Below are 27,997 nucleotides of genomic sequence, written 5' to 3'. Positions count from 1 at the left end.
GTGTCTATGTGATGCTCTTAGTCTAATGTGAAGTATCGAAGGCAGCAGCTTGGAGGAGGAACGCAGGAACTTTTTGGATCACTACCTCCTTACTTCTAAATTCCTCCTCCATTATCCGCATCTTACACTTTTTTTTGTACTTTCCTAACCTTTTACTTCCTCGGCACTTCTATCTGCCACCGTCTCCTTCATCTGTCTATTTCGGCCCTGCATCCTCGGCTGTGAGGTGGCAGCGGTTGGCTCTCTGCTGGCTCTGTATGGCTGAGTAAGTGGTGGGAAAGGGGGACCTTGCTCTGGTGGTTTTTTCCGAGGGTTGCGAAGTTGCAGTCAGGACCGGGACAAACAGGAGGAGGAGGCGGTGGAGGAGGATGGCAGTGGCTCTGGAAGAAGTGTGGGGGCGGGTGAAGAATGTCTGCAAGCAGAACGGACTGCTCATCCTGTCTGTGCTGGCCGTGGTCATCGGCTGCCTGCTGGGCTTCTTCCTCAGAGGCAAGCAGCTCTCTGAGCAGGTCAGTTGGTCAAAATGCCCCGATCCTCAACCCCCACTTCCCCAACACACACACACACACACACACACACACACACACACACACACTCCTCAGTAGTCTTCCTGACAGCCTGTGTGGTGCGTCTCAGCAAGAACCCCTGCATCCCTTCTAAATGCTCACACGGATTCAGACACCACAGCTCTTTGATTAACGATTCCCTTGTTCCCCACATTTCACACACCTACCAATCATATACGATTAACTTTATAGGGGCATAATACAGACTCAAAAACGTGCCCTGTACAAATCTTAATCTCTTCCCTTGCCGTCCAAATTGGTCATTAACCATGTGGGGATGTGAATCTATCCCCAGGTGGCACAGGAAACACAAAAACGCGGTCAGTATAGGGCTGCATCTCCATGTCCCCGTAATTCTACCGAGATACAGGTTTCATCACCACAGTCTGCCACACTAGTGTCATTCAAGAGACAGAATGTTACGAACAGGGGATTGTGCTTTGAACAGATGGAATGAGGAAAGATGCGTTCATTAACAGTATGGGGAAATTAATATAAGAAAGGAAAGGAATAAGAGTTAAAATTCTCATTCAAAGTCAGAATCATCATGGCAAAGAAAAAAAAAGAGTGACAGTTATGTTCTCCGGCTTTTTAAAATGTAAAATGGGATCACGTTAGTCGCTTCGATTGAATGTGGCCTCAGAGAATCTGTGGACAGGGATTGGGGAGCGGGGGATTAGTTGTCAATCACTTGTCAACATCATGCCACTCGTGCTCGCTTATATAATTCACACAAGACTGGGTAGGAAATGAAATAGGGGAATGATGAGGGGCTGCAGATAATACAAGCAAAACCGTGAAACTGCAACGAAGATGGAAACGTTTTAAAAGGGCATGAGAAACGGTTCAACCAACTCGACCATTTTGAAACTGGATCACTCTCGTTTGTGTGGGTGCATGTGTGCGTGTGTTTGGGGTGAGCTTTTGCACATAGACATACAAGGTGCATGTGCCATCAGGTGAATTTCTAGAGAAAGGCTGTTTCTTTCGGTGAGGGAGGTGAGGGATTGTTTGATCAGTGCAGTCCATCAACACCAAATGTGTGCTCTGATGGCAGTAGCAGTCATCTCCTGCCAGACGCTGGTGGAGTTCAAGGACTGTAGGTAATATGTGAAGATTTATGTACGGATTGACTTCAACTGGAAATACAGTTTGTACATGAAAATGAGTCCGATCACTCGTTTAAACTCACCAAGGCCACAGGAGCCACTGAGCAGAGTTTGTCAAAGTGTCAAGATGTTTCACCCCTCACGAGCAAAAATTTGCACAGAGGCTCAGCCTTTAACAGCGTGCCATGAAGCTCTCTTCATAGGTTAGGGACACCTGGATGTTGTTCATTCAGTATTTGTGTTTCAGCTGTCTTTAATAAACACCACTTCATGTAAGCGCTGTGAGAGAATGTGCTTCAAAGGTGGACAGAGAGGAATGAAGAATGCAGTTTTTCCGTGGTCACTAAAAACATTAACCTGATCATGAGTTGTGAGACAACACTGTCGTTAGCGTGGACAGACAGCATGTTTGTAGCAGTGAAACAGACATGATGACATGGGGAAAATATATAGATTCAGAATATATGGAGCAGGCACGTTGTCAGACCAAGAACCTGTAATACGCTCAATGGTTGGAATATAAAAATATGCTGTATAAAATTATTATTAGTATTATAAGATTATATATCAATTTCAGCTCAATAAGATATGACGACCGTGGTCGATGATTAACCGTGGTGGTTGTTTGATTTTAATAGACCTATAATGTTTAATATATACACACATTTATTACAGATAAGAGGTTGATGGCTGACAGACAGTCCAGTGCTGCCCATTCCCAGAGGCACACACAGCTGTCAAGGCTAAAAACAAACACCATGTGATCTTTTGACAACAGAGAATAATGCAGTCGAATAATCAAAAAATAATGGAGCTAAGCCTGTAAGCTCAGTTCAGGCAGTCGCCACGAGCTGCACTGGTACTAAACATTTAGCATGCCTCACCGCATAACACATTCACCCACCACTCCTTCTATTTCAGCTGAATAATTTCCATCTCACAGTCAAATGACCTCTGTCAACGGTGCTGCTGCCCAGCAACAAAGTGTTCCCGATATTCCCAATATCTGTGAGCGATGACGTTTTGTTTCGTTTTACCCAAGAACGAGAAACAACCTTCAGATCCAGCACTGACACGGAAAAATAATTAGCACCATCCAGCTCCAGGACGCCTGTCTTTGCCAGTGATTGTCAGTTAACATCATTTTTTATTTTTTTTTTATTTTTGGCAAATATTAGGATAACCTAGATGGAGAGAGATGATTGCATTGGTGGAGTGATAAAAAAAATACCATGAAGTCAGGACAACTCAAGGCAGCGTTATACATGCAGCGCTGATGCACACAAGGTCACACACAATAAACTGAAGCAACAGAAAGAATTCAATTGCAGAAAGTGAAGTGGCAGACTGAAAAATAAATAAATAAATAAATAAATTCAGTTAAGAAGATTAAACAGCATAGATGGATAATGAACAGATTTAAGCTTTAAAGCGGAGAAATGCCATTTACATTTGAACAGGTAATTTGAACAGCGACATCGAAAGCCGGTTCAAACTCAGGAGTATTCGCTGAAGTATGCAAAGGAGGATTCTTTCTTAAATTACCAGTGTCAGTGATTCTCTCCGCAAAGCGCGCCGTTCAGGCAGCTTTTTAATAAGTGAAATAAATGGCTTGATCCTGCCAGCCAGCTGCAGTCGATGAAGGTCAATACATGCTGAGACAAGGTTTTAATAAAATCCTGGACGCCTGCAGAGACTGGCATCATGAATGTGTATGTCAATTTGTAGTAAATTACTGGTATGTGCTCCGTGCCAGCCGTAGAGTTCATGTGTGTGCCAAATGCCTATCAGCGTTTGTCTTCCGATGTTAGCAGATGCCAGGACTTGGCGACAGCTGCGTTTGTCCTTCACAAACACACACACGCACACACAGAGAATACAAACACGCATGCACATACACACGCAAAAGCAACCTCACCCCACATCTTGCCCCTGCACACACACACATACACACACGTATGCTCAGCCATTTGGTCTAAAAGCTCCCCCACTCCAAAACAGAAGCAAAAAGCTTTTATTGCTCAACTCACTGCACAGATGTGCGGTACTTAAATTTCATTCATTTCCATTTCCAACTCTTCACCTTTGTTTTGTTTTGCCCCTGCCTCTTTCCACTCATTTCTTACTCTTATCTGTTTGAGTACCGTAACCTTCGTTAATTGCAATTGTGACCTGTTTACATTTTCAGCCTGTCATAACAAATGAAGGCAAGAAGGAAACATCTTTAGCTAATGAATTCGGCGCAGCTAGCTGCCGCGCAACAAAAGATTGTGTAGCCGAGGGTGAATGCAGCTAGGCCACATAATTATCTACAACAAAAAACAATCAAATCAAATCATTTAATCCAATGTGAAACTACTGATTACTGTAGCATTAACTGAGGTTGACCACACATACATTCTGCTTTCCCAAACCTTTTTGAGTCTTTCGGACAGATACACCTTCAAATTTTATTCTGAGAAGAATCCTAATCAGCAGGTAAATGTGGAGGAGTTTGAGTTTCCCTTTCCTTCACTTCAATTCAGCCTCCAGTTTCTTTCAATTTACAGGTACAGCCCAGCTGTTGCTGTAGAGCAATCCCACCAAGTTATAAATAAGACCACAATGAATTATCCCCATTTGGATTTGTTTCTGCTCAGTCTAAAAGTACTTGGACGAAGGATGTGTAAATCAAACCCTTACCTACAAGGCTGTGGTTTTCTAACCTACAACCAACACGTGAATAAGCTTAATAAGCTATTCAATCCAATCCAATCCAATTTATTTCTAAAGCACAATTTAAATAAAGTGCTGTACAGTAAAATAGACACGATAAGAACATAATAAAAAAAGATAAAAAATACTCAAAATTAAACATAATGAATAATTAGTCCATCCCAGATAAAATAAGATCTGCGCACATAAAATGAACAGCCTGCGTGGTCTGTTTGGTCTTACAGTGGCCTCAAAGCTTTGCTTTGTATTTTGTTGAAGAAGAATTACTTCAGTCGAAATCACAGGGGAGCGCATTTTTTATCAACAGTTTTTCACGTTTTAAATTTGTGTCACCTTAAGATCAAAGCAGTTTTTTACCTGAAAAAGTGCTAAAAAAGACCAATCAGGCTTAACATTACGACCACCTGCCTAATACTGGGTAGGTCTCCCTTGTGCCTCCAAAACAGCTCTGAAACATCAGAGAGTGGAAACGCTGGTCTGGTCTGGTTTGGTCTGGTCTGGTCTTGTCTAGACGGGTGCTACATGTCTAAGTAACATCCACACTAATCCCAGGTCCAAAAGTTCCCCCACAGAACATTGAATTGTCACAATATAGTCAATGTAATTTACTTCTCTTGTCAGTGGTTTTAATGTTGTTGCTAGTGTGCAATGCAGCGCTTTTCTCAACCTCTCACTCAAACACAACTCACAGTGGTCACATACACATCAGTTAATGGACGTGTTTTCAGCAACAACTATTCTGTGTGGTTCAAAAAAAAGGCCCAAGGCTAATCAACGTTTGCTTTCGAAAGAAATATGCAATTTTTTTGTGTGCGCTTTGTTAAGTCGTGCTGACACATTGTTCAATTGACACTGAATATCTGGAGTGTGAAAAGCTCATTTTCTCTGTTCCGTTCTGTTTCAGGAGGTGAAGTACTTTCAGTTTCCCGGAGAGCTGCTAATGAGAATGCTGAAAATGTTGATTCTACCCCTCGTCGTTTCCAGGTAAGAGCGACACAGCTCTGAGCAGCAGTAACACATTTTATTAGCGTGGATGCCAAACTGGACAAAACAGTTGCTTATTTATAAAAATTTGCCCTCTTGCAAGTTGTGAAATAAAAATGAAATCAAAAGTCCTAGAGTACACACAAAAAGGCAGTAAGACAAGATGTTAACACAACCAGAATTTTAAACAGCTTGTGATTATTATGTGTGCTAAAGATTCAATTTGATGAAAGGCTTGGATAAAAGGAGGAGTGGACCTACTAATAGAAACCAATGAATCAGTCAGGGTGGACTTTAACAGCGACTACACATTCATGTTCAATGTATGATCTTACTTTCCCTGAAGCCTACTGGACTCTGGACATGTATCTGTACGGCAAATGATGAAAAGCACAACCAAGATGGGATTTTTATTGCGCCCAATTAACTTTTTCTACATGAGGGTTTAAAGAGTAATAGCTTTCGAAGAACTGGTGAATGAGCACCGTCTGCCAGATTCTCCAGTTTGATTATTTCGGGCCTGGAGTTCTCAGTTGCCTGCATGAGGACAGTGATGTCCCTAAAAAACAAAAATACTCCCAAAACAAATCATACAAACGCACCAGTTACATGCAGGGCGCTTTGCGCAATAAGCTACTTACAATCCATGCAACAGCAAAGACTGGATGAGAAGTTAATCCTCCCGCTCTCTGACTGTCTCCCCCTCTGACCCTCCATCTCTATTTGTCTCTGTTTTTAATGTGCCTTCCTCTTTTGTTGTTAAGCCCCAGGTAAAAGGGCAGTAAAGGTTGTGCGTTGTCATGGAAACGATCCGTTGCCTTTGGTTCCAAGCAGGGGGATCACTTGCCTGACAAAAGCGTGGCATGTGAGGGCGAGAGACTTTAAGTGCAGCCAATCTGAGCGAGCGCCGGCAGAAACAAGCCGACGATCCTTCATGTGTCCCTTCAGTGCCCAGAAATGTAAAGAAGTCGTGAGGAATAGTCATTCTAATCATGGACCTCTTGCTGAGTTGTTGTTGTTCGTAATGCTACCGGTGCTTGCCTGCACTGCAAATGAGGCAGTAATCATGAAGAATGACAGTGGAAGCCATGGTTTGTTACTTCACAGCTCTCGTGCCTCGGCTCATCATTATCCACCCACTTGTTTTGCAGAGCATCTCCACGTCCCTCTGCTTCCAGTCCATCCACAAGCACAGTCTTGGTGGATGTCTTGTTTTTCTTGTGCCATGCAGACTTACGGCAGCAAAGTGTATCTACAGTGGGATCACACGCTGGCTGGTTGACATGGTGCATGGTACAGTAAGGCTTATCTAGGGGTGAATATCCTCCCCAGCCCTATAGTCTGTCTGTCCCCATTTTTCCCCCTCCCAGCGCCATCTGCGCGCAAGCCAAAGCGGAAACCAGATTATCCCATGTATGCGTCAGGCAGAATCAATGGCCGCTCCTGCCTCCGTATGCTCTGTGTTCCTTTTTGTTCTTTTTTAATAATGCTCTTTACATTTAGATGAGGGCAATGAAAGTTATTTTGCCGAACAGATGTACAACAGTCCTAATTATATAACGAAACAATGAGCTCCCCACATGCACACAGCAAACAAAGTGATAATTGGTGCAAATCGTGGGAGTGTGCAATTGATTGTTTACAAGATTTCTCAGAAAAAATAAATCACCTGGAAGACTATTGTGGGTGAACGTACACAGAAAATAAGGACGCAAGTATTAGTCTGCCATTGTTTTGCTTTAACACTGAAGATGTTGAACAGCTTTTTAAAATAAACTTTTTTTATCTCAAAAAGTTAAACCCTTTCTTTAAAAAAACGAAGAGGTCTTTATTGTGTTTTTCAATGTAAGATTTTTTGTCAAATAAGAGGATGGAAGTCAGTTGCCAGTCAGACTGAGCATCTTAATGTGTCCCTGACTAAAAGGTGGATCAAATTGATTTAAAGTTGCAGCTTGGCACTATGTCTTATACAAGTATGAGAAAACCAACAGATGAAAAGTTACATGGTGAGTCTTCAGATTGCAGAAATGAAGTTGGGTTTCGTCTGCATTAAAATTATTCTTAAGTTTCATCCAGTACTCCCTTACCGGAACTATTTAGGAACAATGTCTAATCATCTTCTTAATGCTTGGTAAAATCGCTTCAAATCACAGGCATATGAATTAAACAACTGCTGTCTCCCACTCAAACCTTTATGCATGTCGCTCTGCTTTGCTAAGGCATCATGTTGCAGAAATGCGTCTTGAATAAATGGCCTGGTTTCACCAGTGATCAAAGGAATGCAATTTCTCAGCCTACTCAGTTCAATCAAATGGAAAGGTATGAATTTGTTTGCAAGACTGATTGCATAATTTTTTGAAGACTCTCGGTCAGTCATCTAGGTCACGGAAACATCTTCAAGAAAACAAGCTCCGCCGCCTTAGCTTTATGCAATATTACTTTTTAACTATTAAATAAGTCTATTTAATAACAGGTTTCTGCTTGTCTTTTATAGTATCCATGTATTACCAAATGGAGCCTCACAATATTGATTGAGCCAATAACATACTTCAGAAATTATGTCAAAGTTTCTGCCTTTACAGTATTACACTGCCCCAACTTCTAGCAGGGAGAGGGAGGACTCAAATACAAGACACAGATGGAGAAGGAATCAAAAGATAACAAAAGGCGTTCAAAAGGAATCCAAAAGAGAAATATATAGCGAAGGCATACAAAATCCAGGGGGTACAACCCGGGAATACAAGCACAAAACGCCAAGAAAACACAGACGAACTCACAATAGAGAGGTATACTACTACTACATGCAACACTGAAGCTAACCAACAACAGGAAATGAATGTAAACTAACTCAACGTGATGACAGGCTGATGGGTTACAAACTCAATACCATGACAACAAGCTGCATAGCTATGGTAACATTCTCACACAGTCTAACATCTGACCATTCAGATGACAGATGACGACTCAACAGAGTCGTTGTTTAGATCTCTAAAAAGTGAGGTTCACAAACAACCCTACAAGTAGAGCTCATTTCCACATCTGCCCCCAAAGTGAACAGATTAGAGTGAAACTTTATCTTTGACCAGCTCAGTACAGACAAAACTGACTTCTGCCAAGCCAACTAGTTAGCATGTTAGCTTATTCACCGACTGTCCCAACAAATATCATCACTACATAGTAACGTAATGCTTCACAGAGAAGTTAGGACTGATTTTACACTGTCACTTTCCGGTACGATCGGGCTTTGATCCCGATCGGTGGAGAAAAGTAGACCTACAGCTGAAACCTGAAATGCATGTTTTTGGTTTGGTCGTGCAGTGGAGCTAGATGACCAAGATGTTTATAGAAAAGTGGTTTATCTCAGCGCAGTGGAGAACACAGCAGTATCTAACAGAGCAACTAAAATTTCCCTTCCTGACTCACCCCGATGGCCATATATCTAACGACACATTTATTGACGAAGTTGTGTGTATCTTATTTCCAGGGAAGACTTGTATTGACTTTTGCACCATGTCTGTAGACATGGTGCAAAAGTCAATACAGTAGAGATTTATTAACACAAGATGACACACACTTGTGGTTTGTAAGATTATCTGTTGAGGTTGTCAAAGTAGTGTTGATTTATAGACTGACGAGATTGATTTGAAAAGTAGTCAATGTACTCCTGCAGTGTTACTCTTTCTAGGCTGTGGCAAATCATACAACAGTCCTGGATATTACATGATAAGTGAGTGTCTTGCTTGAAATCTACTGTGTACTTACTGTTATGGTGTTATGTCTATAGGGACTATAGAAAATAGTGCACATTGATGGTCTGTGCTGCGGGGGCAAAGATCACAGTGTCACAGATAACCCCTTTCCAAGGAGCCTCTGCCGTCTCTCTTTCATCTGGACGTGGGATTACTGTAATGCTCTTGCTCAACAAAGGTGGAGCAGGAGGGACTGTAAGCCCCATATGGTCCAAAAATCTTGTGGCAGATCTGCTGTACGTGTGCTCGAAACGTAACAATCAAGGCGGCTACACATGGCAGGCTGTAATCCCACCTTGACTCAGATATCAGGGAGAGGGACTGAGGTCAGTGCCTGTGTTCTGTGAAAGAAAACATTCTCCTGAGGTTACAATATATTTTTTTTGCTTAGCAAAAATAAAGAAAAGGTGTTAGTATAATTTGTTGATTATCACTAACAATACATTAAGTATTTGACTACGCTATCTTCTTCAGGCTGGAGATCAGGACCGAACAAGGGGATTTCTCTTTTATGGAACCCAATGCAGAGTCACTAGTATATTATTTCATTTTAAAGCTGCTATTAAAGAAGCATGACATTAAAGGAAACAGCTCATTACATATCACACAGTTATCTGATCTGGTTGACGTAACAAAGAATTCCCTTGAATCAGCAGCTTATTTGAACAACTTGCCGAAGATGAAAAACAACTTCATTTTTTTCCATTTAATGGAACCAAGATTTTTAATTCCTCTCTTCTACTTTGAAGTTTCCTCGCTGCCTCTAGGCTGACGTGGCAGATGGTTTTGTTGCGCAGAGCCATCTGGAAAGCTGTCCTTGGAAGCAGTTTGGAAAGGACAGGATCCCTCAGAAATTTTGATTGGATGAACCATCTGCCCATCAGTGTCCACCACGGGCTAACAAACCAGATCAGCAAACCATATGACATGGCAGGAGAGAGCTAAAGAGTTGGCATGACAAGCTGCTGTCTGAGGAGCCATGCAGCCACAGCAGACTGCTACTGTAAGGAAATATTTCAAAGAAGTGTGGCAAGATGAACTGGCGTTTGATCTCCTGATCTCACAGATCTTGCAAGAATCCATCTGATTTTACGCTGCCACCTCACAAGCAATAACAAAAGCTAGTTGATAACATTAATGTAAAACTTTTTTTCTTCTTCTTCTTGATGGACAGTTGAAACTTTTATCCGCCATTCCCCATGAACATTTTGTTGTGTTACTGATTCACCTCAGGTTGACATTTGGATTTTCCTGCTGGAGGACATTTAATCCCTGAGCAGCTAAAGGCAAACCCCCTTGGTTATCTGCTGTTGCATTTGTTGCGCAATACATCGAATGTTACAAGGTTCATTCACACAAGCTGTGCATCATTCTGTGAATCCAGTGAACAAGCACTGATAGTACTGACAGGAACAATGACGGGGTTAAATAATTACAAGCTGCACATCGATCTATTTGCTGCAGTTAAATCCGTGATAAGAATTCATAGCATGATCGCTGGTGGATAATAATGCCCACTTACTTTGGTGTCATAGTCATTGGTTCCATAATGCCTTCGTTTGTTCAAATTAGTACTGTACGTTCGACCTAAGCAAATTACTGTCAACAGCATTTAAATTATAATTAAACCTTGAGGTCTGAAGAGAGGCTGCATCCGGCATGAAACAGAAAGTACCTTTCAATAATGTGAGCAGAAATTCATTGGAAAGGAATGAATGAATAGCAAATATGCATATACAGGCAACATGAAATAAAAGGTCCATTATCTGGAATGTAACTCTTGCCCTCCTGCCTCTTGCCTTCTTATGTGAATGGACACCCAAAAGCAAATACGAAGTAACAAACCAACTTTGAACCTTTAGAAAATATTGGAACATCAATAGGTTTTTGGATGTATAAGTTTCTGCATGTACAGTGGGGGAAATAAGTATTTGATCCCCTGCTGAATTTGTAAGTTTGCCCACTTCCATAGAAATGATCAGACTCTGGTTTTTATGGTTGTTTACTGGTTATGGGTATAGACAGAATATCAGTCGAAAATGCATAAAAAACACACAATCTAAAAGTCATAAATTGTTATGTATTTTATTAAGGGAAATAAGTATTTGATCCCCAACAATTCACTTAGAATTCAGGCTCCTACAGATTGGCTGGTGCGCATGTGGCACACAGCTGTGCTCAGTCAACTAATTACCAATACTCCTGATCTTAACTCGTCATGTATATAAAGCACACCTGCTCTAAGAATCAGTTTCTTACATTCCAACTTCTACAGCACCATGGGCAAGACCAAAGAGCTGTCAAAAGATGTCAGGGACAAGATTGTAGACCTGCACAAGGCTGGTATAGGTTACAAAACCATCAGCAAAAGGCTTGGTGAGAAGGTGACAACTATTGGTGCCATTATTCGCAAGTGGAAGACCAATAAAAGGACCATCAACTGTCCTCGGTCTGGAGCTCCCCGCAAAATCTCGCCTCATGGAGTGAGGATGATGATGAGAAAGGTGAGGGAGCAGCCTAAAACAACACGGCAGGAGCTTGTTAATGATCTGGAAGCAGTTGGGACCTCCGTCACCAAGAAAACAGTTGGCAACACACTGCGCCGTTATGGATTGAACTCTTGCAGTGCCCGCAAGGTCCCCCCGCTCAAGAAGGCACATGTACAGGCCCGCCTTAAGTTTGCCAGTGAACATTTAAATGACTCAGAGAAGGCTTGGGAGAAAGTGCTGTGGTCTGACGAAACCATAGTTGAGCTATTTGGCATTAACTCGACCCGCCGTGTTTGGAGGATGAAAAAACGTGAGTATGACCCAAAGAACACCATACCCACGGTTAAGCATGGAGGTGGAAACATCATGTTTTGGGGCTGTTTTTCAGCAAAGGGTACAGGGCAACTTCACCGCATTATGGGGCCAATGAATGCAGCCATGTACTGTAACATCTTGGACAAAAACCTTCTTTCCTCAGCAAGAACACTGAAGATGCCTCGTGGGTGGGTTTTCCAACATGACAATGACCCAAAACATACTGCCAGGACAACAAAGGAGTGGCTCAAGAAGAAGCATATTAAGGTCATGGAGTGGCCTAGTCAGTCTCCAGACCTTAACCCGATCGAAAACCTGTGGAGGGAGCTGAAGCTCCGAGTTTCCAAGAGGCAGCCAAGGAACTTGAAGGATTTAGAGACTGTCTGTAAAGATGAATGGGCCAAAATCCCTCCTGCGCTGTGTGCAAACCTGGTGACCAACTACAAGAAACGTCTCATCGCTGTGCTTGCCAACAAAGGTTTCTCTACAAAGCACTGACTTGTGTTGTGCTTGGGGATCAAATACTTATTTCCCTTAATAAAATACATAACAATTTATAACTTTTAGATTGTGTGTTTTTTATGCATTTTCAACTGATATTCTGTCTATACCCATAACCAGTAAACAACCATAAAAACCAGAGTCTGATCATTTCTATGGAAGTGGGCAAACTTACAAATTCAGCAGGGGATCAAATACTTATTTCCCCCACTGTATATGTATATGCAGTGCTAAGTCAAGGATCAGCTGTACATTATCAGTCCTGCCAGCAGTAAGCTGGATACCTTCCAACAAAGGGCTTCACCTTATTTTGCATGTGGGATAAGTAGTAGCAATTACAGTAGTAGCTGGAACACTCAAGGTAATAATCTATTATTTAATGACAAACCAGATGTAACAAAGTTGATGTAACATGTTTACTTGGGTGGTTACAAAAGGTCATTTGGTTAAAAATATTATTTCAAAGCAGAATTTTTCCTGCACATTCCCACTGATATGTGTATGAACAGAAAGATGAACAGATAAATTCCAATCTGCCAGAGTTGAATCATTCCCCTGCCCCCAGGTTCACCAGTTCTGTGTAGCACATAATTGGAAACCGATGAGCGTTTACCCCAGAGGGTTTTGGTTCTGATTAAGGTGTTTTTTCACCCCGGTACACCACATATTATTTAAAGACTCTCAAGGCCCGAATCAGAAAGTAACCACTGATTTTGTTGTGCTTGTGTCTGTAACAGCAGAGTCACTCGACAGTACATTATTAGCAGCTTCACTTCTACAACATTTGGATTTCCTATTTCACTCCGGCGTGGCTGTACTCTATATGCTCTATATGCTTGCAATGCCCTATATACACTCACTTGCCACTTTATTAGGTGCACCTGTTCAATTGCTTGTTAAAATAAATAGCTAATCAGCCAATCACATGGCTGCAATTCAATGCATTTAGGCATGTAGAGGTGATCAAGACAACTTGCTGAAGTTCAAACAGAGCATCAGAATGAGGAAGAAAGGAGATTTAAGTGACTTTGAACGTGGTATGGTTGTTGGTGCTGACGGGCTGGTCTGAGTATTTCAGAAACTGCTGATCTACTGGGATTTTCACACACAACCATCTCTAGGGTTTACAGAGAATGGTCTGAAAAAGAGAAAATATCCAGTGAGCGGCAGTTGTGTGGAGGAAAATATGTTGTTGATGTGAGAGGTCAGAGGAGAATGGGCAGACTGATTGGAAATGATAAAAAAAAATTCAGCCGTAACTCAAATAACCACTGGTTACAACCAAGGAATGCACAATACCATCTCTGAACGCACAGCACGTCGAACATTGAACAATAGAACACTGGAAAAACATTGCCTGAGTTTCGATTTCAGATGGCAGGGTCAGAGTTTGACGTAAACAGCATGAAAGCATGGATCCATCCTGCCTTGTATCAACGGTTCAGGCTGGTGGTGGTGGTGTAATGGTGTGGAGGATATTTTTTTGCCACACTTTGGGCCCCAGAATAAGAATTGAGTCTGCTATAATTTAGCCTTTAGGAACACTGTGTAACTGTCACTGATGGCTACATTTCATCAAAGGTGACAGTCTTACATTGAGACAGTAATCTGCAGCTCTTTGGACCTGCATATTGTGTATACATTTAGCTGGAAAGCTAAATTTGTATGGCAGCAATACCAGCAGAGTTAGTACATAGTCATGATCTGTGGGTCCACCCCAAACCCAGTGGGGCTTTGTTTCTTCTGCTGGTGTGTTTGCACTTTTGAAACAGTAAAAATATTGTGTGGCTTAAGTGTAGAAAAGCTTTTTTTAAATTTTTTTATGAATTCCCGTAGCAGGACAGACAATCCATGTTCAAAGTGACGCAATTTTATCTGCAACAAGTCAGACTAGATTAGCAGGAAGAATATCTGGTCACACCAGCTCATCTCTCTCTATCTCTCTGACTTCTGACGGAAGTATTTTTCAACACTGATCATGAAAATGGAAATGGCTTTCTTCAGCTTTAATGTTTACAAATACATTTGTACATCTCACGATCACAGCGCAAATAAAGATGCACAAAGCTCTGAAAGGCTAGACTGAACGTTCAGATACCAATACTTAAATCATCTTACCCGCTTGGACGTTTTCTTTTGCTATTATGAGGCAGGATCATTGAGATTGGCTAAGTGGTGCAATCATTTCCGAGCTCTATAATCAATCAGACACATGAATCTGAAAGGCTGTCTTTTACATTGACCTGAATAGATGGTAGATAGTAAAAGGTTTTTACTGCTGATCACACTATATGAGTGAACTGGACATCATCAGCAGCATGTCACTGTGCTCCCACTGCAAACATACTCCCGATGCCGGAAGGGAGGAAAAGCAGCTTTTGAGCAGCAGCTCATTTCAGTTTCCAATCTCTCTGTCTTTTTCTGAATTTGTCTTTCTCTTTGTGCTTTCAGTTTGATGTCGGGCCTAGCTGCCCTGGACGCCAAGTGCTCCAGCCGCTTGGGCATCATGACTATTTCCTACTATCTCTGGACCACATTTGTTGCCGTGGTAGTGGGCATCGTCATGGTATACATCATCCACCCAGGTGGAGCTGCTCAGAAGGAGGACTCAGAGGAGAGCAAGAAACCGATGACCAGCTCTGCTGACGCTCTGTTGGATCTCATTCGGTAAGAGACACTCAGAATGAGAAACCTCACAGGAAAGGATATGAGCTACAGATGAGAGGAGTGTGAGCAGAGCAACACCTGTCCACAAGTAGATCGAGACATACATGCGCTATGATAAATTGCAGTATTCTTACACAGCTGTGTCCAAACGTAATAAAGGAAATGCACATTTTGTAAATTCAACACTAAAACTAAATTAAATTCTAGCTGGAAAGAGTGCACATGTTTGGATGCTGTGTGAATATGGATGGGAATGAGGTAGTGCTATGACCAATATCATTATGGAAGGATTAAAATTGATTAATACGTGATATCTCCAGTGTGTTTGGGAAAGCCCCCTGGTTCCAAAGAGAAACATCCAAAAAGGTTGAGGTGTAACAGGATTTATTAGCTGTGGTCTAATGCCATAGCTTCCTGGGGCAACTGCCAATGTTTAATGGCTTTTTTCTTGGATACCCTTATAAACGAATGAGAGACATCCAAGCCAAGGCAGTCTACTCTGTGCTCTGGACTATGGTCTAGTAATAAAATGCCAACATTTAAGATAAGACAGTACATTTATAACTGGAAAGGTCACCATGAGTCAAACGTTTTAAACCATAATTTACTCGACAATCAAGACATTTTATCTTGCATCCAGACAAGCATGGCTAGGTATTTCACCTCTTTAGCTCCCTCCATAGATTGCAAACAGATATCAGAAATCCTCCAGTATTAAAATATCAAACAGTACAAATTACACATATTCCCATGCAGATATCTATACGATGTGTAGTAAGATAGAATAGTTAAAGGCATTTGCTCAGCGGCTTAAAATTCAGTAAACTAGAAATGAATGAATGAATCCAGTTTAAATATTGCTTGCATAGGATTAGGTGTATTTACAAATGCACCTCTAATGAAAGCAGATTTGTCATGCGTGCTCATTAAGACTGAAGCAAGGGAACCTCTTGACATCACATCGCCAACCCAGTAGCCTTATGTGCCAGTGGGTTATTGTGCTAAGCTAATTAGTGCTGCTGAAGGATGCTGATGGATGCACTAGGTTTACCCATGAGGTAAACCTGGGTGAGTCCGGCGGTGAGAAGCATGACAGTGATGAGTCATGTCAGTCTGTCAGTGGGATGCAATTAGTTAGAAAATTAAGCTGCTGGGATGGAGACTCCACCACCAGTATACTGAAGGGAATGGCATTGGTTCACCATAAACTATACACAGTTAAATAGAAACTGTGACTGATGTGTTTTCAAATAAATACCTTCGTCCTTGGTTGATTTTACACATGATTGATTTTTCAGATGCTCCAACTCTACACACTGCTGTGTGAATGAATGGATGGTTTAAATGGAAAGAAAAAAACTGTATTGATAATAATAATAATAATGTTTTAAAAAAAAGTGGCAACATGACACTGTCCAAACCCATGAAATCAACTGTTCACTGATCATGTGTAATGGTGAAGCTGTCATTCACAGGCATTCTGTGTGTGTGTGTGTGTGTGTGTGTGTGTGTGTGTGTGTGTGTGTGTGTTGTCTGCGCACGCGGGCGTGTGTGTTTTACAGAGCACAGATGTGCTTTGGATTTATCTCGCAAAGCTTCTTTACAGCCTTCATCTATGATGCAGCCATACTATATCAGTACTCTCACAAATGGACCCTGGCCGTCTGCGGTCATGTGTGTGTCTGTCTGTGTCAGTGCGTGTGATAAGTATGTATAATGAGCACAGAATGTATGAATATGTGCATACTTGGATTTATTAGGAGCCCTGGGGTCAGAGTGGTTCATTAGCCAGCTCTATCTCAGACGCAGAATAGGCTGCTGAATGGCTAACTGGTCATATCCATGCTGGATACACGCTGTAGTCCACTGACGCAACTCTGTGTGTTTGCCCTGTTTTTTTTTTTTTGTTTTGTTTTTTACGTCACTCCCTTTAATACTTTAGCTGTAGAACACAATATTTCATTCAATCTCTGTGCATCCAAAATGTGCTTTTTGCTCTGCGTTGATGTGTTATTTATATCCAGAGTTAATGGAATACTGATCTTGTTGATTGACACACACTCTACTCTCTATAATGAATTCTACATAATGAATCTTACACTGTGGGCTGTACCAGTCCACACTCCAATAATCAAAAGCTGCTTTGTATTGACATCCCATTTGGATTCAGCATTAAGGGGAATGCTGCTATTCATTCAATGTATATTTAATTATTCCTAGTTTGTGTGCAATAATATTAATAATATTGATAATATAGCATCTGGAGGGAGATGTTAAATGAAGCTCTGCAGCATCAACCCAGTGCATCTACAAGTATATATATATATATATATATATATATATATATATATATATATATATATATATATATATATATATATATATACACACACACAGTTATATACAGTCAGGACTGTAAAATAGTGGTATTGCAATGCCTGGTGTTCTCCTGGCTCTTCTTTCAAGCCACTCAACCTCTGTTTGTACTTGAGTGTGCATCTCCTATGTGAGAGTACTGCAATATCGGTCCCAGGTGGGTAGGTTAGGTAGATAATGATGGAGAGCAACATTCAGCCATGCATTCATCGATTACCCATAGAGTGAAGGGACGGAGAAGCTTGGCAGTAGCATATCTTATTTTTCAGGGAACATAGATACTGAACAACCACATAGTTGTCTCCTCTATTACAGGACTGACATAAAGAGAGAGAGAGAGAGAGAGAGAGAGAGAGACCACCCTTCACATTCTGTGGGCTCTCTACCACTGCACTACATAACTGTCGCCTAATCTCTCTCTCTATATATATATTATTTTTGATCCTTTGAATGGATCTGTTAAACTTTCTTCTCTACGTTGTTTGTATAGATCACTATCGTTGGTCACATTTACATTCACAACCTGACTGAAATCACTGTGGTAGGAGATTTTGACGTGTGTAAAGCAGTTCTTTGTGCTGTGGAGCATTGAATCCGACTGTTGACTGTGTCAAGCAAACGTTTCCACCACTCCTCTCAATCTGACTGGGTCGAAAACGGACAGTTCTGACTGAGATGGTTACATGAGTAATTCTTTTCTGATTGTACTATTATTCAGATATTCATGGGATTCCATATAAATGTAGCAAATGACTGAGTCCTCTCTGCTGCCGTTACCCATAGCACACAAAGCACTCAGTATGTTTTCTCTCAGCTGAAGCACCACACTTTTTGTAGCGTACAATTACATCTCTAATAAATTTTACTTTGATTATGGACAACTATGGAGTTATACACATGCGCACCACATTCTGTCACACATGACAGACATTAACAAATTAATCTTGTTCTCTTTCTCAGCAACATGTTTCCAGCCAACTTGGTTCAGGCTACGTTTCAACAGGTAAGCTGAAAAGGTGAAGGTAAAGGAAAGCTCAAAATAAAAAAAGGGAACAGAAACTATAATATTAAAAGACTTTGTTTTTTTAACTGCTCAACATTTTCAGAAACAACCATTAACTTTATTAACAAGAGGTCGATGAGAAGGCCGATACCAGTCTCATGTACAACTTGCAGTCAGTTAGCTTAGCTTAGCTTAGCATAGCACAAAATCTGAGAACAGGGAGAAACTTCAAGCCTGGCTCTCTGACACGTGTAACAGCATATAGCCTGTCCCTAAAGCCAGCTATGAGATATTTAGCTTGTTTTTTCTAAATGTTTCATTAAAGGGCTTCGATTAAAATGTAAAAACAAGAAGAGACAGTCTCAGTTCTGTTAACACTAAGCTGAGCTAATTAGTTGCTGTCCAGCTTCTCAATGTTGTGGCAGCAGTGTTCTTCTAATGCTCTCTTTTAACATGAAGTTCTTGTTTTAGATGAACAAAGTGATATGTTTGCCTATAAGAAAGCGAATCTATGGCCTTTACTGTCTATGAAGTGAACTGTTTCTCTTATTTGAAATATAGCGCCTGTTACTGAATGAAACTGGTTCACGTCTGAGAATCTACTTAAAGCATCTCTATTTACTGTACAGATTGTAAGACCCGTGCTCTGTTTTTGGTTTCAAGTATCGAACGCAGAGAGTCCCAGAACTTATTCCCAAGCCGACAGTGGCCCAGCTACTGGATGAGACCACAACGCGCAGGGTCTACATCTATGGCATCCAGGATGACAATGGCACGGACATCCAGAACTTTTCCCTGGACCTCACACCGCCTCCGGACGTCATCATGAAAACATCACCTGGTACAAGCGAAGGCATGAATGTGCTGGGGATTGTAATCTTCTCCGCAACCATGGGTGAGTAATTGGAATAGATCCCACACACAATAACCTGCACAATCCGCATGCATAAATATTTTTAATCTTGTTATTAACGTCTTGGCACACACAAGAGATAACTTTGCATAATTTTAAATAATGAGGAAGTGGGAAAAATGGATGATTTAATTCCCATCAATTAAGACGGCTGAAAACACACTCATAGATGTGTGGTCGACAATTAGAGTGTTTAATTAGTGCACGCTGAATAATCATTGTCTTCTTTGTTAAACTCAGGAATAATGCTGGGAAGAATGGGACCCAATGGAAGTGCTTTGGTCAACTTCTGCCAGAGTTTGAATGAGGCTGTTCTGAAGATTGTTGCCATAGTTATTTGGTAAGAGCAGCTTTGGTGATACTAGTAATCAGGCTGAGCTCGGTTGTGCTCTCAATGTGAACTTTACACATTTTAGATCAGAGGTCTTCAACAGGGGGTCCACTACCCCTAGGGGGTCTGCAGAAATACTGCAGGGGGGCTGCAAAACCTTTGGTTCGTTAAACATTTTTATATATTTTTTTTTTAAATTTTCCCCCACAAATTTAAATTTCTTTAAATACACATTAACATGAATCGTATTTTGTAATGGAAGGCAGAAGACGTTATCTTTCAGTCAGCACTTCACTCACTCATCGATACAGGAGCTGCAACAACAACAGCGCACTGTTTCACACAGAGCGCCACACTAGCTGAGACCTGTCAATCTAAGCCTCCTGTACACAGCAGGCCCCGCCCCTGTGGCTGCTGAGCACATCACAAGGCTGCATATCACACGCTGACTCTGTCAGGTTCCCCGCAATTGGCCGAGTGCCTGTTCAGTCCCCAGGTGAAATCCCAGACACTCGCTGCTGTATTAGCAGAAGAGAAGCTAACAGTGCAGCTCGTGCCCAGCGGTCAACTACTGAATAAAAAAAAAAATATTTGAATCTGTGTATTATATGAATTGCTTAATATTGAATGCAAAATGATAATAATGTACATTTATAAATAGCACTAGGCCAAGTTTAATATAGAACACATATAGTAGGTAGGGGGTCCCTGGATTTTTACTGAAAGGTGATTTAACAATAGAAACGCCAGGAAACACGTGGATACATAGAACAGGTGATTCCAGGGCAAGAGGACAGATGAATGAACAGACTGCTAAGGAGCTAATGATCAAGCGAGTCAATCAACTGACAACTTGACAAAGGGCATGAGTCACTACTCAGGTTAATGAGGCACAGGTGAGACTAATCAGATGATCATGGAGGGAAAACATGGGAAGTAAAGCAAAACAAAATGTAAAGGAAGACACTTTCAAAACAGAAACAGGGAATGCAAAGAAAACTATCTTCCATAGCTGGAGGAAGACGGAGCCTTTCCGGCTGTCACTGGGTGAGAGGCGAGGTACACCCTGCACAGGTCTCCAATCTACCTCAGGGCTAACACACAGAGAGAGAGAGAAACAACCATTGAAACTCACACTCACACCTAGATTCAATTTAGAATCACCAAGGAAGCCAACGAGCATGTCTCTGGATGGTGGGAGGAAGCACAGGGAGGTCCCACTCGGCCTGGATTTGAGCCCAAATACCATGACACTGCATTTTTCTTATCTGTTTAGTATTTTATTTCCTTGCAAAAAAACAAAATGTTGACATTCCTGTTTGCTTAAGGTGTGCTTTGTGTTTTAGTGATTCTTCCCAAACATAGTTGAATGCTAATGCGTTATTAAGTGCATATAGCAACTATACCTGCTAAACATCCTCATATTCAGATTGCCATGGTGGGCATGAGGACATGAGCTCTCAGCTCAAAGTCCCACCGTGCTTGACAACATAAGGACAAACAGCCTCATCTTTTTGCTGTCATTCTGTCACTTGCAGGTATTTCCCCTTTGGTATTGTCTTCCTGGTTGCCGGGAAGATCTTGGAGATGGACGACCCTTCAGCCATGGGGAAGAAGCTGGGCTTTTATGCCATCACTGTGGTGATGGGCCTGGTGCTACATGGTCTATTCATCCTCCCAGCCATGTACTTCTTCATAACTAAGAAGAGCCCCATAGTTTACATCAGAGGCATTCTACAGGCCCTGCTCATATCCTTGGCTACTTCCTCCAGGTAAAAATCCTAAGGATCCTACATTGGAAAATTAACACTGCATTGGATTTCTATTTACTTTTATCCATTACAACAACAACAAAAAAATGCTTGCAGTTATCCACACAAACCCAGAAACACATAAATAGGAGCTCTCATTAAAATATAATGACCATTTTCTAACAAACTAAAACTAAGGGTAATCACTCAATAATAATAATCTTTAAAGGTTCACCAAAAAGAGCAAGCGAATAAGAGAGAGAACGGAGATCACAGCAGATCTAGTAAGAGTGTCAGTGAAGTGGTTGCAGGAATTGACATTGTTTGTAATCGATGTCTGTGTCTCTATAACCCCAGTGAAGTACTCTACCTCAGGGTTGTCTTTTATGTTGTGTAATTGTTGGTACGTTGGCCTTTTCCAGAGCGGTGATTAATCTTGTAGCCTCTGAGTTTGTTTACAGTCATCATCACAGCGTCATCAACCATGACATTATTGGCTTTATGGATCCCTTTTAAAGGCTGTCCTCTCACTCAGAGGCTTTATTTAATATTTATTGGGAATTACTAGTGCTAACTGAAGGGTTAAGTTAGCAAGAAAAATAAAAAAAGCACATCTGACTTTCCATTACGTCCCCATAATAAACATATGCCTGAACATGACACGTACCATGGTCATCAAAAAAAATCTCCTATCCATTCCTTGGTTTGCCCGGAAACACCTGAGAGTTTGACTACAACCTGAAACATTCCCATAACCCCGGGGTTCTAATGCAGTGGAAATGTTTTCCATTTCTCAAATGAACTCATTGAACCTTCACGAACTGACGTGGCAGCAGAATATTTTTCTAGTCCGGTCAGTTTGGTTCATTTACGAATCAAATCCCAGCAAATATTTGCAGTCCATACTCAATACTGTCTGTCTGCATTTAGCAGCAGACTGAAGCCACTGACATCATCCCTGTTGCTATGGCTAACCGCTCACTCAGTCGGCCATAGATTGATGTTTAAAATGCAAAGTACAAAACAAAAAGCATCCTGTCTCCTGTTGTTTTCACCACTACTAATTTAAAATGACCTAAAAGTTGGAATAGTGCCTAGCGTTTTGATATACAGCACATCTGTTAACCACATCAGGGCAGTTCCTCTAAGTGGCATTTTATTTGTCTCCCAAGAAGATTGTGACCTGTTTTTTTTCCTGTCTTTTCCTGATGCAGCTCTGCCACTCTGCCTATCACCTTTAAGTGCCTCCTCGAGAACAATCACATCGACAGACGCATCATCCGCTTCGTGCTGCCTGTCGGGGCCACTATCAATATGGATGGCACCGCGCTATATGAGGCTGTGGCAGCCATCTTCATCGCCCAAGTGAATAACTATGAGCTTGACTTTGGGCAGATCATCACCATCAGGTAAGGAGCATGTTAGCATGTTAGGGTATTATTCATGGGTATACCTCTTTGAATAGATTGAACATTGAAGTATTAGCGCACTTATGGCGATGTATCATGAGTTACATGGGAAGATTTAAGTTCTCAGCCAGTGTCTGATGACTTTGCTTCTGATGGCTACGGCCAGTTTTTAGGGGCTTTCTGTGTAGCCAGCAGATATCACATAAAGGATACTGGCTTTGGGACAGTGCATCGCTATTGTTCTCCCTCTCAACTCATTCAAAAGTTGTGAGTGAGAATTACCCTGGCAAAAATCCTCTGGTACCAAAATCCATGTGCAGATTTGTTAATGCAGAAGGTAACAAAATCTATCAACCATCACTGTTTGCTCTGAGAGTTCAGAGTCAATACTGCTGTTATAGCTTTTAACTCTAGAGCAGAGAGCATGACATTGGCTTTATAATCTAAGGAGTAGAGCTAGTCCCGTCTGCAGATAAAAAGCAAACCATCTGTACTGGTCAAAACATTTCCAGGTGTAGTTTTGTGAACTTGCACCAGCATCGTTGTCAGATATCAGATATCGGATACATATTTTTCTGACTCTTATTGCAATTCTGGGAGTCAGTGACTCAAATATCATACAAAATAGTATTATATTAGCGTCAGCCCGCTGGCACGAAGATGGTTCTTACTTCATCTGAAACACAAAACTGCACCAACACACTCAAATCTAATGGAACACCTTGAATTAGAGAGGATCCAGTTCTTGCTGAAAAGACAGGAGGAGACATTATACAATATCTGGTAGTTTTAATAGATCGTTTCTGTCAGATGACAAGTTTGGCAAAGAGTTAGAGTGCCTTTAGGTCCAGCACTGGTCTGAGGTCTCAGTCAACCTTCATACTTCCTGCAGCCCCATCCCATCGCTTTTTACTCGTGTGATGTACGTCAGAATGTGTAATGATGTGTGTGTTAATAAAGTTAACGAACTTAGTTTAAAAGAAAATACATAAAACTGTCCTTTTATTGGGAAATTACGCATTTCAGAAGCAGTCTTCTTGCTTCTAATCCTAATATAAATCTAATCTCTCCCAGCAACATGTCAGATGAGCATATAGTGTTCTCCCAAAAATATTGACTTCAACAACTGGTAGATATTTATCTCAGCAATGGGCCAAAAGGTGGCACAGCTCGTGGCGTTCTGAGTGCAACATGTGATTTAATCCAGCCTCACACATTTAGTTTAATTCTGAATTAATAAATAATATTATGGGATTCACTACGTACACATATATGTAAATGTCGCACAGATTACCTCTCACATGAGCTTCTTAGTCTGATCTGATTTCTGCTAAATCAGTCTGGAAGCTCTTGGGAAAGGCAGACAGGCAGAGACATTAAAGCCCCCCACACCCCCATCCCACTCTGTGATTTTCAACCACAGGTAAACAAGGCCCACAGAGGTCGAGGAAAAAGACCCGTCCCTCCTCTGATTCGATGACCGCCTCACTGTAATAACATTAAGAGCAGACCTCTCCTCCTGGCTGCAGTCTGTGCACATTCCCTCATAATCCTTTGGCGGTAAAACCCATATGACCTGTATTACTCGTCTCCCTTGTCACGCCAGAATTATAATAATTTTCTCCCTCCGTGCCCTGTCCCCCGTGCCGTTTGGCTGCTGACCATGAGGCTGCTCCATCTGCATGTTAACCCAGCCTCAACCCCACCCTCCCCACCCATGCCGGCGACGTCACTTTGTGGTCAGAGTAAATCCTCAGCCCCTTCATATTACCTCAATCCTTCTATATTCTCATTCTCAACCAAAAGTGTTAAATCCACAGTACTTAATGCTAGTGAAAGACATCAGTTACAATGTGCTGCTAGATGGCTTATTTCAGACTCTTAGTTTAAAGTACCTTTTAAAAACCCAAAATACAAGCACTACGTAAAGAATGGATCAAACAGCTTTTATTTGCTCTGACTAAGGCTGTAAATACCAACATGGTGAACTCTCCTATGTTTGACAGCTGAAATCAAAATTCAGAAATAAAAAAAGTCCTTGCCATGAATCTGAATCTACAAAAAACTCTGCCACATAAAAGTAGAGTGACAAATAGCGATGTATTGGACTCTAAATTCGACAAATGTGTGCCTGTTCTCTCAGCATTACCGCCACGGCTGCCAGCATCGGTGCAGCTGGAATCCCACAAGCTGGACTTGTTACCATGGTGATTGTGCTGACCTCGGTTGGTCTGCCCACAGATGACATCACTCTCATCATTGCCGTTGACTGGGCCTTGTAAGTAAAGAAACGCTGCACTCAGAGACACCATTTCAGGGATTCATTATGGCACTTGATTAATTTGCAGTGGGCCATTTATAGCTTCTTGTGAGAGGGACAATTACAATCAGCAGCACACACAGGATCCAAAAGACGCTTGAATAGAGGCAACCGGACTTGTGGAAATTTCTCGAAGACATTTCGCCGCTCATCCGAGTAGCTTCTTTAGTTCTGAGAGACTGGTGGGAAGTTGGGTTTAAAATTGAAAACTCAGTGGGAGCCTCCAGTCTCTGGAGCCTCTGGAGGCTCCCACTGACAGTTGCCTCTCATTAAACGCCTTTTGGATTACCATGGCCCGAGGAATGAGAACCTTCACAGACAACACATACAGGAATACACATGCCTGATTTGATCCACACTGTCTGAATCTCAGCGAGTCAAATAGATTTTTGAGATGATATGCAGTGAAGCAGTCTTTTCCCCCTCACACTTACCAACAATGTGAATGACTTTTGACTTTGTCATCCAGGGATCGATTCCGGACCATGGTCAACGTGATGGGTGACGCCCTGGCCACAGGCATCATGGCTCATATCTGCAGAAAAGATTTTGTCAAAGAGGGAGAGCAGGTGAGAGCGCTCAGTGATGCAAACCCTTCATTCACTGACTTCTTCATGATCCGAATACAGCAATGTTTATCTGTACATGAAAGACCACTAGAGTCTATCATGTAAAACAGGCATCTTCAACATTTTTCAGACCAAGGACCCAGAACTGATGGAGAGGTTACGTAGGGACCCCCTACCAACTATATGTGTTCTATATTAAACTCGGGCCTAGTGCTACTTATACATATACATTATTATTAGCATTTTTTATTATTAGCATTAGCATTAGCACAATTCAATATTAGGCTATCCCTTATCCCTTTACTAAAATATGTTGTTAATGTGTGATTAAAGAAGAAATATAATTTGTTGGGGGAGAATTAAAATATATATATAAAATGTCTAATCAACCAAAGATTTTGCGACCCCCTGCAGTACCTCTGCGGACCCCTAGGGGTCACAGACCCCCTGTTGAAAACCTTTTAATGTAGAGGGTCAACAAGCGTCCAGTCCATGTTCTATATACCTTATTCAAAGGAACAGCATTTTTAGATAAACCAGATTTAGTTTCTTGGCAAGCATTAAATGAGAAGAACTGATTCTTTAATGGATGGAGCGAAAGTCTGCAGATGACAGCTTAACTATGGCCAGCTGACCACCTCCTTACAGTTTTCATGCTAACAAAAGAAAGCTCTGTGATGCACAGACAAAAGAATGACGTGCATCTTCTCCTCCTCTGGCTATTAGCCAGCTTTTATCTTTCATATGCACTGCCTTAGAGTTCATTTCAGACAGACCATTAATTCTGAGTAAAAAAATAAATAAAGGATGCAAACACTTCAACTAACTAATAGGCTTTAGTGTTTTATATACCATCATTGTTTATTTTCATTCTAAGACTATTGTATTTCATCCACCAGGTGCCTCTGATATGTGAGACTAAGCCAATGATAAGCATCCAGCAGATGATGACCTACCAGAACCAGAAGAATGGCTGCTACCAGCCGCCTCCACCGGGCAGCAAGCACGACCACCTCTCGCCAGACGTGGCTCGCCTGATGCAGCTAGAGGAAGGGATTCGGCCAGCAGAGAAGAAGAAGCACGCTCACTCGTCTCACCACAAGAGAGAGCACAGGGACAAGGACCACTGTTCCATTGACATGAACGGGCTGGAGACTAATGTATAGGAGCTGCCGTCCTGCCAACAGCTGCCAGCACATCCTCGGCTGCAGACGGAGCGGGACTGGAAGATGCGTCAAAGGGCACAGGTGACTGAGTTCACATGCTTTTTCCCTCCAAGAAGGAAAGTGGCCTAGAGCGGATATGTGCGGGGAGGAAAAATTTTAAAAAAAAAGACTTTTTTTTTTACATAACCTAAAGGATGACCTACATTTGATTGTGTATGTTTGTGTACATATTCATCAGAGTTGTATAATCTGGTAGCAGCAGATTCAGTGTGCTGCTCTGACCCTTTGCGAGGAGTGACATCAGATCCGTGAGTGGAAGGAGCAGAAATGGAGAACGCAGTAGCTAATATCAGATATAATTAGTCCTTTGTGGACTACAGACAAATTAAAATTGTTTGTGTCCTCTTATTCTGCTGTGATTTAATGGCTCCTGTCATTGGAATCTTTATAATCATTATGATCTGGTGTGTTATTAACAGAATAATTGTCAGGGGTTTTGTGTATTTCTTTCTTTTGTCATTTTATTCTTCACGATGGGGCTAATTGTTGCCTATTTGGAACATTTTTCCAGTGACTCAATAAAGCGAGCAAACGGAGAGACAAAGCGGGGTGAAACGAGGTGGTTGAGCAGCAAGAAGAAATCTTTACTTGGATGCATGTACGCATCGCTTTTTCACAATTTCCTCATATTTTCCTCGCGCGTTCCGTCTCTTGCCTTGTTGTCCTGAGCCTAAGAGGGTCCCCTGCCTCTTAACTGCAGTACTTAGCGTTCAAGGCAAAACAGTAATGGAGGTCACAGTGAGAGCAGAGACGAGTGTTTACCCTCGCGCAGCTGTCACGTCCTCTCTGTATTCCCTCTTTGCCTTAAAAGACCAAAGGAGGAGCACTCGGGACCTGCGCGTTACTGACACGCGCCAGTAACATGACAACACGTCAACAGTCACAGGTCACACTCTGAACTCTGTCCATAGATATGTGATGAATGCTCCACATGTATGTATTTCAAAAGAAAAAAAAACGATCTTTGTAGCTTTTACCATTACTAATCAGTATGTTTCAAGAGC

The 27,997-nt window shown here is 41.7% G+C and overlaps 1 protein-coding gene across 1 annotated transcript; it reads left to right on the top strand.

Annotated features, from left to right (window-relative positions):
* Positions 1-4: 4 nt before the first annotated feature.
* On the top strand, positions 5-27,899 carry slc1a7a (solute carrier family 1 member 7a). Its single transcript, XM_047590096.1, has 11 exons — positions 5-509; positions 5,295-5,374; positions 14,880-15,095; positions 18,432-18,474; positions 19,138-19,369; positions 19,628-19,727; positions 21,257-21,490; positions 22,684-22,878; positions 25,022-25,156; positions 25,668-25,767; positions 26,667-27,899. The coding sequence occupies exons 1-11, from the start codon at positions 369-371 to the stop codon at positions 26,931-26,933; spliced, it is 1,743 nt and encodes a 580-aa protein (XP_047446052.1). The 5' UTR covers positions 5-368; the 3' UTR covers positions 26,934-27,899.
* Positions 27,900-27,997: the final 98 nt, after the last annotated feature.

This window comes from Mugil cephalus, chromosome 7 (genome assembly GCF_022458985.1).
Source record: "Mugil cephalus isolate CIBA_MC_2020 chromosome 7, CIBA_Mcephalus_1.1, whole genome shotgun sequence".
NCBI lineage: Eukaryota > Metazoa > Chordata > Actinopteri > Mugiliformes > Mugilidae > Mugil > Mugil cephalus.
Note: the sequence above shows the minus strand (reverse complement) of the source record. Positions and strands in the feature narration are given on the sequence as shown.